The following is a 17,331-nucleotide window of genomic DNA, read 5'->3' on the forward strand; positions in this document are numbered from 1 at the left end:
TTTTTTACAGTAAATCATGTGGGTGAGAGAAGCTTGATTCCTTGACCTGAAAGTGATTGAAATGCAATAACAACACTGCACCGAGTCACTTTCTTTGCATTTGAATATAATTATTGAATGCTAAACCCTGAAATACTCATTCTATAATGTAGTAACTCTATTAGTAATGTGAAGAATGGAATGTCAAGTGTCAATATGTCAATGTTTTTTGTTCTGGTTGACATCTTTCTCTTATCCAGGTCAGATGAACTTAAATGGTTGGATTTAATAATGAATCTTCTCTTTGTGTTTCTCCTTCCTCTTCAGTAAGTTGTGCTTCCCCTTCCTCTCCACTCCTGCTTTCTCTCGAGATACTCGGATCTCTTTCATAGTTGCTTTTCCTTCGACCCAAATTTTATTTGTTCTCGACAACTTTTGCTGCACGTATAATCTTTAGCGTTTTTTTTAAGTCAACGAAAAGGTAGCAACAAGATTGATGACAAATGTCGAAGATTATAGATTTTGACATAGTTTGTCTCTCTTGACATGTATGAATACCCGTTTTTCCTTTTTCTTGCTCAAGCAATTGTGACATTAAAAAAATGAAAATATTATAAGCAAAATCAATTATTTAACATATATTAAATGATAAACGTATAGAAATGTAAAAGAGAAGAACATAAGTAAAAGAGATTGAAATTAAACGTTTAGTCTATACTTTTTTCTAAAAGAGTTATTTGCTTTTAAGTTACGATTCTGTAATTTGAGCAAAAAAAAAAAAAATCCTAAACCATAGAGAGAAATGAAAGAAAAACATACCATAAAGATATAATGAATAAGAAACAATATAACTTTTAGAATGGATTGTCACCAAGAAAATGATTACAACCATACAAGTACATGGGTTTCAACAACATGAGATTAATGATGACAAAACACATAAGGTCTGACGGACTGACCTGTCAATCCGTCTAAGAAAAGGTGGATCGAATATCAATCCGTCTAAGAAAAGGTGGATCGAATAAGATTTTTCAACCTGTGAATTTGTAATAACTCGATCCGTTTTGAATTTTGAGAAAAATGAAATGTTTAGACATAGTCCATTTTGATGTTTACTTATTGTTTATTGGTTGTTTTTCCTGCACTTCCAATAATTTTTTCATTACTCCTAAACTTTCCAAATATTCTCAAAATAATCTTTTAATTTTGACCCACTAACTCATCTATGCCCTTAAAAATGAAGGTATATATATATATATATATATATATATAATCGGTTAAAAAAATTATCTAACCGAATTTCAACATTTAGATCGGTCAGCGAGTAAAAATTAAGAGATTATTTTGGGAAGTTTCAAAAAGTTTAGGCGCGCTGAAGAAATCGTTGGAGGTGCAGGGAGAAACGACCATTTTTGTTTGTTTCACACACACTGCACGAGAGAGAGCACGAGAGAAACGCAAAACCCAGGAACGACGAAGTGCACCCACGGCAGCCAAGTCACTAACGACAGTGACGGTCACCCACGGCAGTCGACGACACGCTCAGATTCGTTCATGTTCTTCGATTTTGTTTCTCTTCTTGGATTCTTATTGCCTTATTTGTAGTGGTTAATAAGGTTATTCTTTCACCTGGGAAACCTTACAACGGCGAAGCTAACTCCGACGACGACAATCACCCACGACGGCGTTGGTCACCCATGGCAGCGACGACACAGGTTCGTTCCCAATTTATGCTTTGTGATGTTGGGGTTCTGGTGATGAAAACGCCCCTGATTCGTTTGTAGTCTTGTGCATGTTTGAAAAACATTTTTTAAGCAATTGGTTTCATGGAGGTGCATTTTGTGAAAGCAAAGGCCTGCATAACTCTGATATCATAAGTATGTAACAACTCACTTTGCCTTACATTTTTGTTGTAAAAAATAGCCTTTGTTTTCACTCTTTTTCTTTGAGTTTCTTTTTAAGAACTAGTTCTATCAAAGACCAATTTGTTGCTCTGATTTTTCTTTTCCTTAAAACTCAAATGAATGGATAAAAAGTTTGTATTACATGTTTAATTCAGTAACTTATAAAAGAGTTTTAGAAGGTACAATCTAACAAGGTTTTGTGTTGTTTACTCATTTACATTTGTTGATAGGTGAAATGGACCCCTATGTTCTGATACAATACAAAGACCCAGAACAAAGGAGTAGTGTTGCCATTGGTATGTTCTGGTGTAACCAAGTTCGTGCTTGAATCTCCCTTAGGACAATTTACCTTTAGTTTTTGCTTTGTTTTAAAAGAAACTAGGCTATATTTTAATACAAATATCTTTCAAATTGTGCATAACATATTTTGTTGACAAAAAGAAGATGGATATCTTCCTTCAATAAAGAGTTTTTATGATGATGATAACTTGTGAAGAAGTATGGAAGACTTAATGATGATGCATAGAAAAATGTTGAAAACTTAAAGAAAACATGAAGTTTATATTCAAGAGATTAATTGAAGACTTAAGAATTTAGTTGTTTAAAGTCTTGTAACGTGTATGTTATTTAAAATAGTTAAATTAGTATGTCAAGAGTCAAAAAGCAAAACCCAAGCAACTGACCACGGAGAGAAAGTTTTATTTTTACAAAACAGACTGTGATAATCGATTATCATAAGTATTTTTAAAATTTTTCAGAATTTACTCTGGAATAGTCGATTATCTCATAGGATAATCGATTATAAACATGAAACAATGTTTTTCACAATCTGCTCTGAAATAATCGATTATTTGTTGCAGTTATGAGTTAACTTTTCATATTCTTAATATAATTTCTAAATAAGCTTTTATAAATAAAGTGGTAGGCTTTCACTTCTAAAAGACAGAAGTTAGAGAAGTCTGAGTACTTGAGAATTCTCTGTAGGAAGGCTTTGAAAAATCTAGTGTTAGTAGAGTGATACCTTTCATCAAGTGAGATCTTGAGTGATTGAGTGCTCCTACTGTTGCTAGGAGGAGCCAACCATCTTTTGTGTGATTCAAAAGAGGTGTTCATTCCTTGTGTGATTCAAAGAAGGTGTTTTCATCCCTTTGTGAATTTCAAGGGAGGTGTCTTCATCTCTTGTGGCTTCAAGATAGATGTTTTATAATCCTTTATTCTCTTAATCTGATTGTACGATGATTATTATAGTGATTAAGTTAATCTCCTTATTTAAGAGATTAACTACTGGATGTATGATCTTTTGATCCGAACCGGTATAAATATCTATGTTGAATCTTCTTCCCTATCTCTTTAATTTATCTGCTGCTCTTGCATTTAAAGGAACTAAGACTTTATTTTAAATGATAAAATTTGGGAAAATCTTAAAAGTATTAATTTTAATACTTATTAATAAACCAATTTACCCCTCTTAGTTTTTGTCCATTAACAAATTATTCCGTTCCTTAATTACAACATATTTCTGGTCAAATTATTGCTTAAATACATAGACCTTTAATAATGATAAGAAATGTGATTAGAGTGTTGTGATGCTTATGGTTTTAATCCTTTTGGTTACTGGTTTACTGGTTTGTAAATAACAGCCAACCAATATAGAACTCTATTGTCTTTAAGGTCCTTGCGTGGCAATTGTTTTTTTTTTAAAAGGACGGGCCAGATGGGTTAGCTTGATTGCCCGTCATGGGATGGAACAAATTGCATTTTCTAACCCGTGTTATGTTAACGGACCGGTCCCTCTCGACCCATTTTCAACATGTCAAAAATGGGTGGATTGACCTGTTTTGTTACCTCTACCGAGATCTTACAAAATATAGAAATAACTTTATCTAATAAAAGTTATAAACACATCTATGGTTTTTAAAATTTTCTCTTATGCTGCATTTTTTTATGGGAAGCAACTAGTTATTTCTCAATAGAAAAAGAAAATTATTTTTTTCCTTCTGTTCCATTAAATAATACCCAAATGTTTTAAAAATTATAATGAATAGATGTTTTATTAAATATTTTTATTCAAACAAACCTGATCTCCTATGGATTATTGAAGTGTTTAAAAGTGATAATTCAATATCATTGTCAAAATATAATTGATGTTGCCTAATTAAATATTTGCTAATATACAATTTCATAAAATATTCCATATCGAACATCACAATTCTTCATAATTATATATTTTCATGTTTAATTAATACACGTATAAACTATATTAACTTTCAATTACGAACTGTTTGAGCTGCTTTTCCAGAAGACATTTGGAGAGGAAAGGACATTAACTTCTACAAAAAGTAATCAACAAATCCACTTAGCGGCACAAACAAGACCATAATAAACAACACGGGGTAAGTTTGTATTTTTCTTGTAAATATCACTTTGAGTTGTAATTTAGTCAAAGTCAGAGAGTTAATTTCAAAATTAGAGTAATCTTAAATATTTTTCGATATTTATTTAACCCAATTAAAATCATAGCAAAAATTTGTAATAATACAACATTGAAGGGGTTCAACACTTTGAAAATGGTGAGATGGGTAAAACGGATCGGGCAGATTAGCCTTCGGCCATGGGCTACCCGTTTTCCTCACTATTTTGTATTATTTTGTTTCTGATTCCGATGCACTTAAACTGTTCGAAGAAACTCACCACTGATCCTTCACTTTTCCAAACATGAGTTGTGGTCTTTCGTCCTTTACAAGCTGCTAATGCTAAAGTTTTGATGACAACACTTGTAAAAAAGCTATTTTCTGAGTTGAAGTTGTGCCTATACTATTTGTTGTAGCCACAGGCATTATGGACAATGCAACATTTCGCAGTTTTCTTCAGGTTCTCCCCCCTGTTGAGTTTGCCTGCGTCTATGGATCATCTCTTCATCCATCCAACCGCGACAAGGTCATCTTTTCTTAAACCCATAATTTTCTTTTTTTGCTTGTTGATCCTCTTCTTTGTTATGGGTCTCTTTTTTTTACTCTCCCTTTAATTGTTGTTTTAATATTTGTTCTCTGTTCTGTGATTCTGGGTTTCTAGACTACCATGACAGATTATATTATTGGTGTGGCTGACCCCAAACAGTGGCATTCTGAGGTACTGATATGTGATTATGACTAATGATGTGTTATGTATTTGTGTCGAGTTGCTTAATATTGTTTGATTGCCCCACTGATATCTTTTGTTTTTCCTTTTATTGTTCATGCAATTGCATCAATCAAGAATCTTAAATTGAACAAGCATCACTATGCGTCCTGGATGGTGCACCTTGGTGGGGAGAGGCTGGTACTTGATCAAATTTAGTTTCATTTTCCTTTTGTTTTTGGCCTCTCTTATCTGGCTTGTGATTTATCAGATGGCGATCTTAACTCATGCTATATCTTGATGTGACATATAAGATTACGGGAGTTGCTGATAAAATTGGTGTGGGAGTACATTTCAACCCTTTTGTCAGTTGGAATGGAAAGGTATCGATAACCTCTTATCATGACTCAGTGGTGTAGTGTGTGATTAAGACCTTTAGTTGAGTTCCTGCAAACTCATCTTCTAGAGAAATTATTTCAGATTGCTGGGATTTTTTTTTAAATTTTTTTATTTCTCTATTAACATATTTTTTGGCTTATTTGTTAAATCAAGATTAACTTTTTCACGAATTCCTTGTCTCTATAAGCAAATTTATGCAGCTATTCAAGTATGGTGTTGTTCGAATGCATGACTTACTTCAAGATGTACACTATTGGGAGAAATTCTACTTGTGTGGTCGGTTACAGAAACCAGTATGTTATACGCTTTTTTATCTTCTTCGTGTCTAGAATCGTTTGATTCTTTATATTCCTTGTGCTCTAGGCTTATTTTCTTAAAAGATTCTTAACTTTCTTATATGAAATGTTCTATAAGTATGAGGACTGTAGATATTATATATATGGCATTTATGCTAATTTATATTTTATCATGTTTAATTAGAGAGATTTGAAGTAGAATAACAAGTACTTGTAAGCTTTATCATTTACATATTATTTGCAGACTACTGTTACGAGTGTAGGTAGATCTAAACACACAGAACTCTAGTGACAGAGGGGAAAAAAACTAGGCATTGGCATCGCAGAGAAGGGGAGGGAGTAGAAGGTGGTTGTGGTAAAAAAGAAGAAAAAGGTGAAGAAAAAGAACCTTTAGTTCTCAGAATCTCAGTATCATTCAGATAGGAAAAATAATAAATTAAAGAAATTATGTGCCCGGACTAGCTTTATAAATTAGCAAAAAGAGACTATGCCATTATTGGATGTTTATACGTTGTGATAAAATTGTAGGTGAATATGGATTTTAAATACTAAACTGACTAAGTCTATGCCCTGTATCCTATACCAAGAGAAGTCCTTTATTGTATACTTGTATGCATAATGTTAAGAAGTGGACTTTTAAACTTAACTCAATCCCACAAAATCAGTTTGTAACATGAGATTTGTACTCATTTATATACTCTAAACTAACCTTATTACTATTAAATTATGCGGAACTTCCAACACACCTCCTCACTCCAAGACATATACATCTCGTGCATGAGATTAGACAATAATGGATGATCCGATAATGGTCCGATAGCAGCTGGAACAATATGCCCAACAAATAACAATTTTTGTTAGGATAGGCTCTAACTCATGGTTTTGGTCCCATGTTAAGAAGTGGTTTTTACGTCTAACTCAACCCCACAAAACCGGCTTGTAAAGTGAGGTTTGTACCCAATTATATCCTCTAAATAGTCTTATCACTAGTTAATGTGGGACTTCTAACACATACAATATGAAATAACGGAATATACAAAAATTCATGTAACAATGCTTTAGCGCTAGTTTCGCATATCTATCTCATAATTTGCCTGTCCTCAATTTACTTGATAAATTGAATCCATGATTGAGCTGAATTGGGTCCCTATATTTATGAATGTGTTTCATTCAGGTTCATGTTGTTGTTGATAATTTAGATGTTAACAGCACCAATTCTGTTAACTTGAGAGCTGCAGTGTCAGCTGCTCTTCTCCTGCTTCCATCAGAATTCACAGAGGTATATTTTTTTCTTATTAAATTATTTACTTTGAGAGTTGGACAACTGAATTGATTTAACCACCCCCCTGCAGGCAGATCTGTATGCCAAAGTATGTAGTCTCTCATACACGGGGGATGTACGCATGTTATTTGCTGAGGATAAAAACAAGGTATTCCTTGGTTGTTACTTGAGTAGGACGTGGTATGGAAATGTTAATGTCTTCAAAGATATTTAAATTCCCATTATTACTTTTGATACCATCCCATGTAGGAACTTGTGTCAACAGGGGTTATATCTCAGTTCGGTCACAAAGTCTGGCTCGTGGTTTAGAAATTGCTGCTTTTCTGAATTATAAGTTGTCTGTTTGTTGTTTCTTATAGTGCAAATGTGAAACATTGGATAGTTGTCCTTTCACTGATATCTCTGCCCATCCTTGACAGTCAAGATGGATTTTCATCAATATGATTAGCACTATCTACTTAAATTATGAATATATTTTTGCTGAATCTGCACATAATCTTTCCTTCCTCTTATTTCTTTAGTTCTCTTAGGGACTGGCAGATCCTGGTTTGAAAACTGTTTGCGATTGTGGCATCTTTTTTTGTGAAGGAAGCTGAATTTTGAGAAAATATGGATCATGTTGCCGTATGTTTTACTGAGGTTACTTTTGTTCACAATCTGTCCAGGTGAAGAAGATCGTTTCTGGGCAGTTTGATCTATTCCACTCAATGTATAAGCCATTTCTTGAAGAATATGAGGCTAAAAAGTTATTGAGACTTTCATCAACTGCCAATAATCAAATACATATCTCTCAGGTCTTTATTATGTCGTATTGACTTTTGGAAGTGTTAAAATTTTGGATATCTTCAACATATTTCCAATTTAGGATAATGGACTAAAAAAATCATTGACAACATTCGAAAAATCTGATAAGCCATTTTTATGGTTCATTTGTCGTTAATTGTAATTCTATAATTATTAACTATGTATCCTGAATGATAGTTCTCCCATTTTCTTCCCATGAATTTGAAGGAATTTAGCTTTGTTGTGCCATAAACTCTATGCTAAAGTGTTACCTCTTGAAAATTATATCTTACAAGCAAAGCTGTATTGATAATTGACTATTTTACTGCCTTGAACCGGGAATTGGTTCATTTCCCTTGAAATTTTTATTACAAAATATGTAAGGCATGTATTCTGTAATGCATGAACATGTGATTGTTTCTGTTTATGTCCATCTTGTTATTTGGTGCTACTTGATGTCATGAGATGCATTTTTCTTTCTTGCATGCTTCTTTTTTCTTTAGTTTCTGTTGAGGAGAAATATAAACGATGTTTTACTGTTATTTTGTACCTTTCATCTTCTTCTTCTAATTTTAACCTATGGGTTCTATTTGATTGTTGAAGACATTCTTGAGGTTTATATCTTGTAGAAAGAGTATAGCTTTCATTGCTGTTCTAGAAAATTATCAATTTATATATATATATATATATATATATATATATATATATATTTCATCACATTTATTGATAAATTATGACACTCTTGGTCGTTTACTAAATAGAAAAGCTTCTTCCCAATGTTATTCAAAATACCTTGCAAATGCAGGCAAGTTATGTAAAATGAATATTCGGAGTTTACATACCAAGTAAAGAAACTTCCTTACTCTCCTAAAACAGGATTTTGACTTATCAGATGATTCTTTTCTGGTTTCTGCACTTCCTCAATCAATCAGAAACCAAATCAGAATGAAAGAAGGAGTGAAAGAAAAATTATGGGAAACTGGTATGCTTTTGATATTATTAGACTTATTTCTGAATTATCGCTTTAGTTGTTAACTGTTAATATTATTGAGGTCCAAATCACAGAACAGGGAAAGGGGGGATTTTACAAGATAACCACTTAATAGTGATGTGTGACAAATTTTGAAAAAAAGGTATTATGGTTTCAGGAAGAGCCTTAAATGATACTCGAAGCAGCTTAAGAGAAGAAGCTGCTAATTCCTTACAGAGAATTCTGAGGCGTAGAGTAATGGTTTCAAGTGCAAGGCAGGCTGTATCTGGTCTTCTAGCTGTTGGTGCGGTAAATGCAAGCAGGTACCTTACTAAAAAAGTTAGCAAAGCCTGGAAATCATGGAGATGATTTTTTATGTATTCATAGTCATAGAGATGAGATTTTCTTGCTGACCTTGGAAAGTTTACATATATAGATTAGTGACCATTTTCAGTTCTCATTTCCTCCTTTCCTATTCCCTTATCTTGGAGGTATCCTTTCCTTAATTCTCTTGAGAAGCATATATACTTGGCAACAGGTATGGGCAGGGTGTTTGATTTGTCAATACATTTTGTAGTTAAATTTAGCCGTGCTTTGTTAGGCAAGTGGAGCCATTTTATTTTTAAATTTTGAGAGTTTAAATTCCCTTTTGAAGAGACCAAGTTTTTAAGCTTTGGTCCACAAAACTGTTAATAATATAAAAGAAATCATAAAAAATAAAATAAGCTTCTTCATTTGTAAAAAATAACTTATGAACAAAATTTTAAACATGAGTTTAGGACCCGTCTGGATGAATTTATCCATGAATATTTCTAAGAGAAAAGTAAAAGAAAAAGATGATAGTAAGTGTTTTTTGTAAGATATAGTTAGCTTATGCAGGTTAAAAATAAATATTTTAAAAAGTTATACAATAAACGTTCTATAAATTGATTTAAGCACAGAAATTTTTTAGCTAATAAAAAGGTTATTTGGGGTTTTTTAATTAGGAGTGTTTATGCAGAATTTAATCTAAATAGTGCCCTTAGAGAAAGTTGTGATAGAGCTTTTGTAAGAATTATGTATAAACTAATTTTAACTTGAACATAATTTTTTTTTACAACAGATCCTTAACTTCATAATTTTATTTTATTTTATTTCTTTATTCTTTTATTTATTAAAATTTAGGTTCTATCTTGATTTAATGACCATAAGGCAGACAAATATGAACTAAAATTTCTTAAGAATGTTTTTGTTTTCAATAAATTAGTTGCACTTCTCATTCATATTATATGTATTTTATAATTATAAGTGCTAACTTAAATATTATATTAATATTTTTTATTAGATAGTCTTTGAGTTTAGATAAGAGTATTTACTTTTAATTTTATTTTCTTGATATACATGTTAACTATTCTTTTGAAAATTAAACATTTATGTTGTACAAAGTTGAAAAGGTATATATAAATAAAAACAAATAAACTAATTAGAAGTTATTTAGATTTTAATAGAAACCTTCAAGTTAAAATTAAATCTAGATTTTATTTTATGAAATTTTATTAGTTACTGGTATAATAGTTGTTATAAAATTAATTTATTTGTTCGCTTATGGATCTTATGTTTCTAACTAATTTAAAATCATTTCATATGATGAGAGTTTTAAAAAATGTCATCTAAATTACACATGCATATATTTATATTACACAAGCTTGACATGGATGAAAACTTTATATAAAAACGTGTTATTAGAATCTAAATTTTAAAAATCAAAGCAAATTCAAGGAGCTGATTCCTTTAATTTTTTGTTTATTTTTATTTCACCTCACTTTTTAGTTTGTTTGTTTCAGAATGGCAATGCAGGTTCTCTACTTTTAGCTCTTCATGAGATTTTTTTGTATTTATTTAGATCATATAACAGATATTAAGACTGGTGATGCTTAAATTAGAAATGAGAATATGTAAGGAAAAACTAGTTAAAACTGCTTTGTTATTGGTACTAACTCTAATAATAATACTTTTTTTATTACATAATCTTTGTATAGACATGGAAATTCTGGAAATTTCATGTCATTTTGTGAAAATTATGAACAATGGAAAGTTATACGTATGCTAAGGGAGTTATTCCTAGAAGCTCAAGCATGACTTAACTAATTAACCAAATACTATGAAAACAAACTTAAAACATTCATTTCTTCATGTTCAGCCACAATGCCAAGTCAAAATATGCTAACAAAACAACATTTTTTACCATAGCAGTAACCCAAAACAACATATCCAGCAAAATCTTTCAATAACTTTATATGATCACTATAGAAATCTTATTATGATTGAAAAAGTTTCAAACTGTGAAACATGTAAAATTTTCTATTTTCTGAAGTCTACATGAACTTATTAGTTAATACTAATACTATAACCATTATAACCATTATTGTAAGTTACTGTTTCAAACATTTGGTGACAGACTGATCTTCACACTATTCTAGTAGCTGTTTGTATGAGGAACTGATGCTGTGTACTGACAGTCCAAAACATCAATGACCCTGTTGGCTATGGCACTTGCGTAGACTGAGGAACCTTCAATTATCTGTCTCAGTGAAACAAGTCATAAGTAAAGTCATAATCAGATGAATGACACAATTCTGTTCTTGAAAAGAATTCATAATTATATAACTACCTAGCTAATTTGATGACATTATATATACCAACCTTGCTATTGAATAAGAAACTGCAATATTCACCAACATGTCCACCTGCAACATGATGAAGCTCCAACTGAAGTTCATCCAGAACCTTGGAAACAAACAACAGGCAGTTGATTTTCTTCCTCTGGAACAGTTTGATTGTGACATCATCGTCTATAATCCGGACATCAACCTCACTGTCTTTGGATTTCCTCTGGAGCCATGATGTCCTTATGCCCCCATCTGGGTCACCAAAAGGCTTTATGTTACAGCTCTCAGCACCATCTTCTTCTGTTTTAGGCCTTTTGCACCTCTCTCTCCCATACCTTTTCTTCTCTACCAATAGTTTCAGTTCATTCACTGTTCTAATCAGCTCTCTTATGTAGTCAATGGCATCCCCCACCACGGAGGCTCTATCAATCTGTGTTTAACCAAACCCAATCAACAATATTCACCAGTTGATCCATAGAAAAATAAAAGTTCAAATATCTTTTAATTCTTCATAAAAAAACCAGTTCCTTTTATCTTTCATATATAGAAATGAGTCTTATATGATCTTTACTTCACCAACAGGGAGCCAAAAGGATACATCTTTTGTGAAGGACAAAGACTGTATCTAACATTTTTTTCATGAACAAGAGATCAGAATATACTTATTTATGGTCATATTTGTAGGAATTAAAAGTATATTCAATTCAAAGAATTGTAGTATGTTATGTATTAGTGAGAAAATTGATAGACGATGTATACCTTGGTGGGGTTTGGTATAAGATTTCTCAAGATTTTGTATTTTCCATTGAGTTGCTCTCTTCTTTGTTTCTCAGTTGCAAAATGTTTGGTAGCTTTTCCTCCTCTTCCTTTGGCAACAGTGGGAGTGACCCTGTTGAATTCCAGCACTCCCATGTCAAGCTGGCTCCCATCTCCCTCAATCTCATCCCCTCCAAAGAGTGAACCATTCCTTGAGTTGGTTGGCAAGCTGTAGCCACGGGGGAGAGACTGAAACAGCTCTCTGAGGGCTGGAGGCTGTGGAGGAAGGTTCAGATGGAATAGAGGATCATACAAAACTGAGGATGCACTTGTGTTGTTGTCTGACCCTATTGGAAGATCTGCAATAAAGGCCAGTGGATTCTGAAAGTTTGGTGTGTTCTGTGTTGGGTTTGTGAGGCAAATGGTGGGATTGGTGTGCAGAGATGGGGCTGAGCATCTTGGTAAGTGGATAAGGTTCAGGAGATCTGGTGAAGGGTAAGGAGGGTCTAGTATGGAAGAGGGGTTGAAGCTTTGGGTCTCCATTTGCTGAAATTGTTGTTCATTTTGTTGCTGTTCTATTTGATTAGCATAAGCTATGTCTGGCAATTCCTGAACAGTAGAAGGGTCCCAAGTGGATTGCTGATAGGGAAGAACATCAATGACCTGTTGCACCAAATGGTTATCCATGTTCAAACCTAGATGTTGTTGTGAATGAGTAGATGTGGCAGTGACTCCATCTTGGTGTTGCAGGTTGTGATGGTTAAAGGAGAGTTCCTCCACAGAAAGCCTGAGATTTTCTTCAAGGCCATTATCAGTGTTTGTGGTGTTATCTACAACCATAGGTGATGATGGAGTTAGAGGGTCTCCAAGTGTTTGAGGAAAGTTATCCTTTAGAGAGGGTATGTTTTCTCCCATTGTGTTGGGATCAAAGCAACCAGTTTGCTCATGCATTTTTGACCTCTCTCTGCAGTAGTTGACACAAATCAACAGAATCAGATATTTAAAATAAACAAAAACAACACACCATGTGAGTGAATACAAAAATATCACCCAAGAAAGAGAAAAGGAAAAACAAAAAAAAACAAAAGAACTTGGACACTAGAATTTGAGCATTCATTGAAAAAACTGTTTGGTGGCTCTAACACCAGATTGAACGAAGAAAGTAATTACTTACTATTGTATTTGTGAACATGAAAAACTACCTATACTAGAAGGAAAGAAAACTAAATAATATGCAGAGTAGGAAACAGTAGTTTCATACAGAAAACCAGAGGGATTTGGAATTGCTTCCTTTCTTTTCTTTAGAGAGAGTTTGTTGTGAGAAGGTATGAGATAAAGTAGAGGAGAGGTAGGAACTATGGTGACACTTAAAAAAGGCAAATATCTCACTGTTTAGTTTAATCTTTTAGACATAGCAATTGGAACAAAAAAGAAAAAGAGTCATTCAGTTACAAACAAGTCAGATTCTTGCTTTCAGGTCCCACATTCTGTGATTCACACAGAACTTTGTAGGACCACTGTAATTTAGAAGACACATCTGATTAAACTAATGCACTATGTAATAGGTACTGTAACACAAATAAACCAATAATTTGTTCCTTTAAGCCTTTTTGATTTAATATTTAAAAGAATCCAAATTGTAATTTAATTTGTAAATTTTAAATATCATATGTAAATCACTTCTTGTAAATGTTTAACCCTGTTGTTAACTATAGAAAAAATAATTCATTAATTTAATAGGAAGGTAAAACGGTTACACACTTTCAAGAGAATCTTCATTACAAGCACGAAAAAACAAACAGAAAAAGTAATATTTTTATAAGGAAAAGAATGTGAGAAAAATAATTAGTGTCTATATATCATTAATAAAACAAAGTATTGGTTTAATAAGATAATAAAATATATCAAAGTCTTCAAAATAATGTTCCATCTTCATCCCCTTTCCCAAGTTCTTTGATAAATGTGAGTAATTATAGCAAATGCATGTATTATAAACTCATTACACAAGTTTTGCATGATTTCGATTAACCAGTTTATAGATACGGGTGAAAACATTTCGATTATGAAACATTAAAGAATATAATTTTGTAAAAAATTTTAACTAATTTTCTAACATTATTTACCTTTACGAAAGTTTCTTAGGTACCCTTTATCATAATTGTTTGGTGTACATAAGTACACTATAAACATTTTTTATATACCTAAAAGAATACATTTAAAATCTTCAAATTATTTTCAAACAATAAAGGTGGTTAAAATCCAACAATATATAATTATGCATGCCATTGAATTAAATATTAAATCTACTGTTCAAGCGTTACTTTATTACCATATACTTATAGTTAACTTATTTATATATATATATATATATATATATATATATATATATATATATATAAAATTGGTTTTTGTATGCACAATTTATTCTTAATTTAGTCTCTAGCGTTTTTTTTTTTATATTGTCTCAACACTTTTTTATAAATATTTTATACATATGATGCATTTTTAATTTGTTTTGCACCTATAACATCCTCTTATCACGTATAACCAAATTAACAGTGTACTATATACACTAATAACAAAAGTTATAAAAAAGTTCATAGGTGTTTGGAGGAGGATTTCTTAGAATTTTTTTTTTTTTTTATATAGAACTTTAAATATTATGTTGTTTGGATATAAAATTGTTAGAAAAAAAAAAACTCTAAAAATTCACTAGAGTAATCTGACTTTCAAGAATAAAATTTTAAACTCCTTTCATAATATGCTTCTCTCTCATAAATCTGAGAAAGAATTTCAAAAATAAAAATTTAAAATTTTTCATCTCATAATCTATGTCTCATCTCCTTATAATATTTTTTAACTTGAATTTAGTTGAAACATTGTCTAGTTATCTTCATTCAAACTGATTTTAACTAATATTGTTTTTTTTAATGTTTAGCTTAATATATTGTTTTTTCTAGGGTTCCTTTAAAATTAAAGTTGTCTCTTTCAGCTGCAATTTTTATTTTTTGTGTTAATAACTAATGTTACTTAAATATTTCTTTTCAACTTTTTGATGATGTTATTTTCCAAACACAAATTTTGTATAAATGTCAATTGATATTATTTTTAATTGATCTTAGTTAAAATATTATTTTTACCATATATGTTAGAATTATCAACATTGTTAAAAAACTATTTGAGTCGATGCTAGATAAAAAAATTTCACCAAATGACATCATTTTCTAGATGATGTGGGTTAATGTTTTTTAATCGACATTGGTAAACATTATATTTCACTTGATAATACTAAAATTATTTATCAGCTGGTATAAGTCATTATTATATATTGGTTGATGGTTGTGAAGTTTTTTTATTTTTATTATTATTGAAAGTGAAACTACGTTTTAGTATATAACTAAATTTCTCTAGTTGAAGACTAGTAACTACGTTTTGCCATTGTAAGATTTTTTGCATTAAGGTCAGTAATTTTATTTTGTAATATATTTTTGATATTTTTATATTTAGCGATAATTAAAACCGTACATCCAATAAAAAAATTTATAAATTAAAATTTTCTTATTCTAACAAAAATATTTTAAAAACTAAATAATTTAAAGTAAAAAAAATTTAAATTCCTTAATTCGATGCATTTACCTAAACCGTATATTTTTTTATTCAATCTTAATGGGCGAATAAGACAAAACTGATAATGTCTACACTAAACTAATTTAATAATATCTTAGTTGAGAATTCAAAATATTTATAGAAACTAAAATTATATGTTTAACCTAAAAATATTAAACAGTAAAATGTATTATGCATAATTTTACATAGTCATGCTGTTACTCTTTTTTATACACCAGTTCCCTACTGCAACCGTCTTTGTAATTTTTTGTTCTTTAAGATGAACATCTTCATCTCTTTCCTTAAACAATTTAAACAATCTCATACGTTAATCCTGTCTCCTTCCTCAACTAACGTGTAACAGATGCCTAAAATTAATAATATATATAGTTGATACGTTTGGGGCATAGAAAGAAAATGGATATTAAAAGTTGAGTAATGCTACGAAGAGGAGAATGAAAATGATATAAAATTAGTACCCTGTCACAGGAACTGATTATTCTTAAGTGCCAATCATGAAGAAGCAAAGATGAGGTGTAAGAAAAGGAAAAAGAAAATAAAACCATGGTTCACACAAAAGGTGATTGCAGAAGAAAACGCGTTAGTTTGGATTCTAAAATGTGTAATTAACGGCACTTGTGGTCCCCCACACCACCTACAAATTCATCTCCATGCACATTGCTAACTTAAACTAACTTCTAGGAATGCCTTGTACCCTTTTCCTTATAACAATTTTATTTTCTCCTTTTTCTCCTTTTGATGGTTTCTTTTATATTCCTACCTCCCTTTTATGTTTCTTGCTTCGGAAATGGAAACAAATTATATGGCTTTATATATCTAGTTTTGTCATTCCGGGATTGCCATGTGTTTACCTTTCATCTTGAGTCACAACTCAAGGAATTCATTTTGAGCCACAACACAAGGAATGGTCCAACAAGTCTCTACCCTAAAGCCATCATCCAAATCATTTGAAGGTAACTTAACCCCTTTTGAGGACTACAACCCTCAACACTATCATTCACTTCTTCCATTGCCCGTCCCATGATTCTACACCCTTTTGATGATATCCTTAAGTTGATACTTACTGCTACGAGTGACAACTCACCCCTCCGACTACAAACCATCACCTGTAGTCCACACGCGGGAATTATCCAGTTACAAACTACAATTTGTAACACCGAATGGAGCTCCCCAAGACTACATTCTGTAACACCGAATGAAGCTCCCCAATACGGACCATAATCTGTATTCATCACGAGACTACTAGCTTCACCGGTTACAACCGTGAAGAGCAATCAAGTTAACCATCCGTACTAGCCATCGCTAGCACACTCGCACCGGAATTCCAATACCATCAGGCTCTAACCTAGAATGATCACGTGTTAAACCCCCAGTACAAGCTACAACTCGTAAGCGACCCTCAACAAGACATCGTCTTAAGGCTTTCATTCAAAGTGGTGTAAAATCCTCCAATGCAACCTCGCCCTACGCACATCACTGCCTGGCACATCTCTAGCATCTCTAGGCAAAACCTGGTTCCAAACAGCCTGACGGGACACTTGGCGCCGCCGGGCACCAGCCCACTAGATTT

General features: G+C 32.0%; 2 protein-coding genes across 10 annotated transcripts; one reads left to right on the top strand and one right to left on the bottom strand.

Annotated features, from left to right (window-relative positions):
• Positions 1–1,284: 1,284 nt before the first annotated feature.
• Positions 1,285–9,357, top strand: LOC114175781 (uncharacterized). Of its 8 annotated transcripts, none has more exons than XM_028060579.2 (13): positions 1,291–1,694; positions 2,114–2,179; positions 4,183–4,276; positions 4,711–4,820; positions 4,956–5,012; positions 5,139–5,201; positions 5,315–5,383; positions 5,600–5,692; positions 6,870–6,974; positions 7,048–7,125; positions 7,643–7,771; positions 8,637–8,742; positions 8,909–9,357. In XM_028060579.2, the coding sequence occupies exons 4-13, from the start codon at positions 4,722–4,724 to the stop codon at positions 9,097–9,099; spliced, it is 990 nt and encodes a 329-aa protein (XP_027916380.1). In that variant the 5' UTR covers positions 1,291–1,694; positions 2,114–2,179; positions 4,183–4,276; positions 4,711–4,721; the 3' UTR covers positions 9,100–9,357. The 8 variants fall into 8 exon arrangements, with proteins under 8 accessions (XP_085527375.1, XP_027916380.1, XP_085527374.1 ...); XM_085671248.1 differs by having other exon boundaries at positions 4,717–4,820; XM_085671246.1 differs by lacking the exon at positions 4,183–4,276.
• Positions 9,358–10,862: 1,505 nt separating this feature from the next.
• LOC114175780 (transcription factor bHLH89-like) lies at positions 10,863–13,539 on the bottom strand. 2 transcript variants are annotated; one of them, XM_028060578.2, is made up of 4 exons: positions 13,309–13,539; positions 12,138–13,098; positions 11,413–11,808; positions 10,863–11,290 (listed from the first exon to the last, which is right to left on the bottom strand). In XM_028060578.2, exons 2-4 carry the CDS (start codon positions 13,083–13,085, stop codon positions 11,186–11,188), a joined length of 1,449 nt encoding a protein of 482 aa, XP_027916379.1. In that variant the 5' UTR covers positions 13,086–13,098; positions 13,309–13,539; the 3' UTR covers positions 10,863–11,185. The 2 variants fall into 2 exon arrangements, with proteins under 2 accessions (XP_027916379.1, XP_027916378.1); XM_028060577.2 differs by having other exon boundaries at positions 13,396–13,507.
• Positions 13,540–17,331: the final 3,792 nt, after the last annotated feature.

This window comes from Vigna unguiculata, chromosome 3 (genome assembly GCF_037176805.1).
Source record: "Vigna unguiculata cultivar grain cowpea cultivar isolate G323 ecotype 2 chromosome 3, ASM3717680v1, whole genome shotgun sequence".
NCBI classification, from domain to species: Eukaryota; Viridiplantae; Streptophyta; class Magnoliopsida; order Fabales; family Fabaceae; genus Vigna; species Vigna unguiculata.

What these genes read in the sequence shown, in the direction of transcription:
- LOC114175781 (XM_085671246.1), top strand. Translation starts at nt 2,119, where the DNA reads ATGGACCCCTATGTTCTGATACAATACAAAGACCCAGAACAAAGGAGT. An exon ending in ATCCATCCAACCGCGACAAG is followed by an intron (nt 4,821 to 4,955) that starts GTCATCTTTTCT and finishes CTGGGTTTCTAG; the next exon opens with ACTACCATGACAGATTATAT. An exon ending in CCAAACAGTGGCATTCTGAG is followed by an intron (nt 5,013 to 5,138) that starts GTACTGATATGT and finishes GCATCAATCAAG; the next exon opens with AATCTTAAATTGAACAAGCA.
- LOC114175780 (XM_028060578.2), bottom strand. Translation starts at nt 13,085, where the DNA reads ATGCATGAGCAAACTGGTTGCTTTGATCCCAACACAATGGGAGAAAAC. An exon ending in TTATACCAAACCCCACCAAG is followed by an intron (nt 11,809 to 12,137) that starts GTATACATCGTC and finishes GGTTAAACACAG; the next exon opens with ATTGATAGAGCCTCCGTGGT. An exon ending in GTTTCTTATTCAATAGCAAG is followed by an intron (nt 11,291 to 11,412) that starts GTTGGTATATAT and finishes TCACTGAGACAG; the next exon opens with ATAATTGAAGGTTCCTCAGT.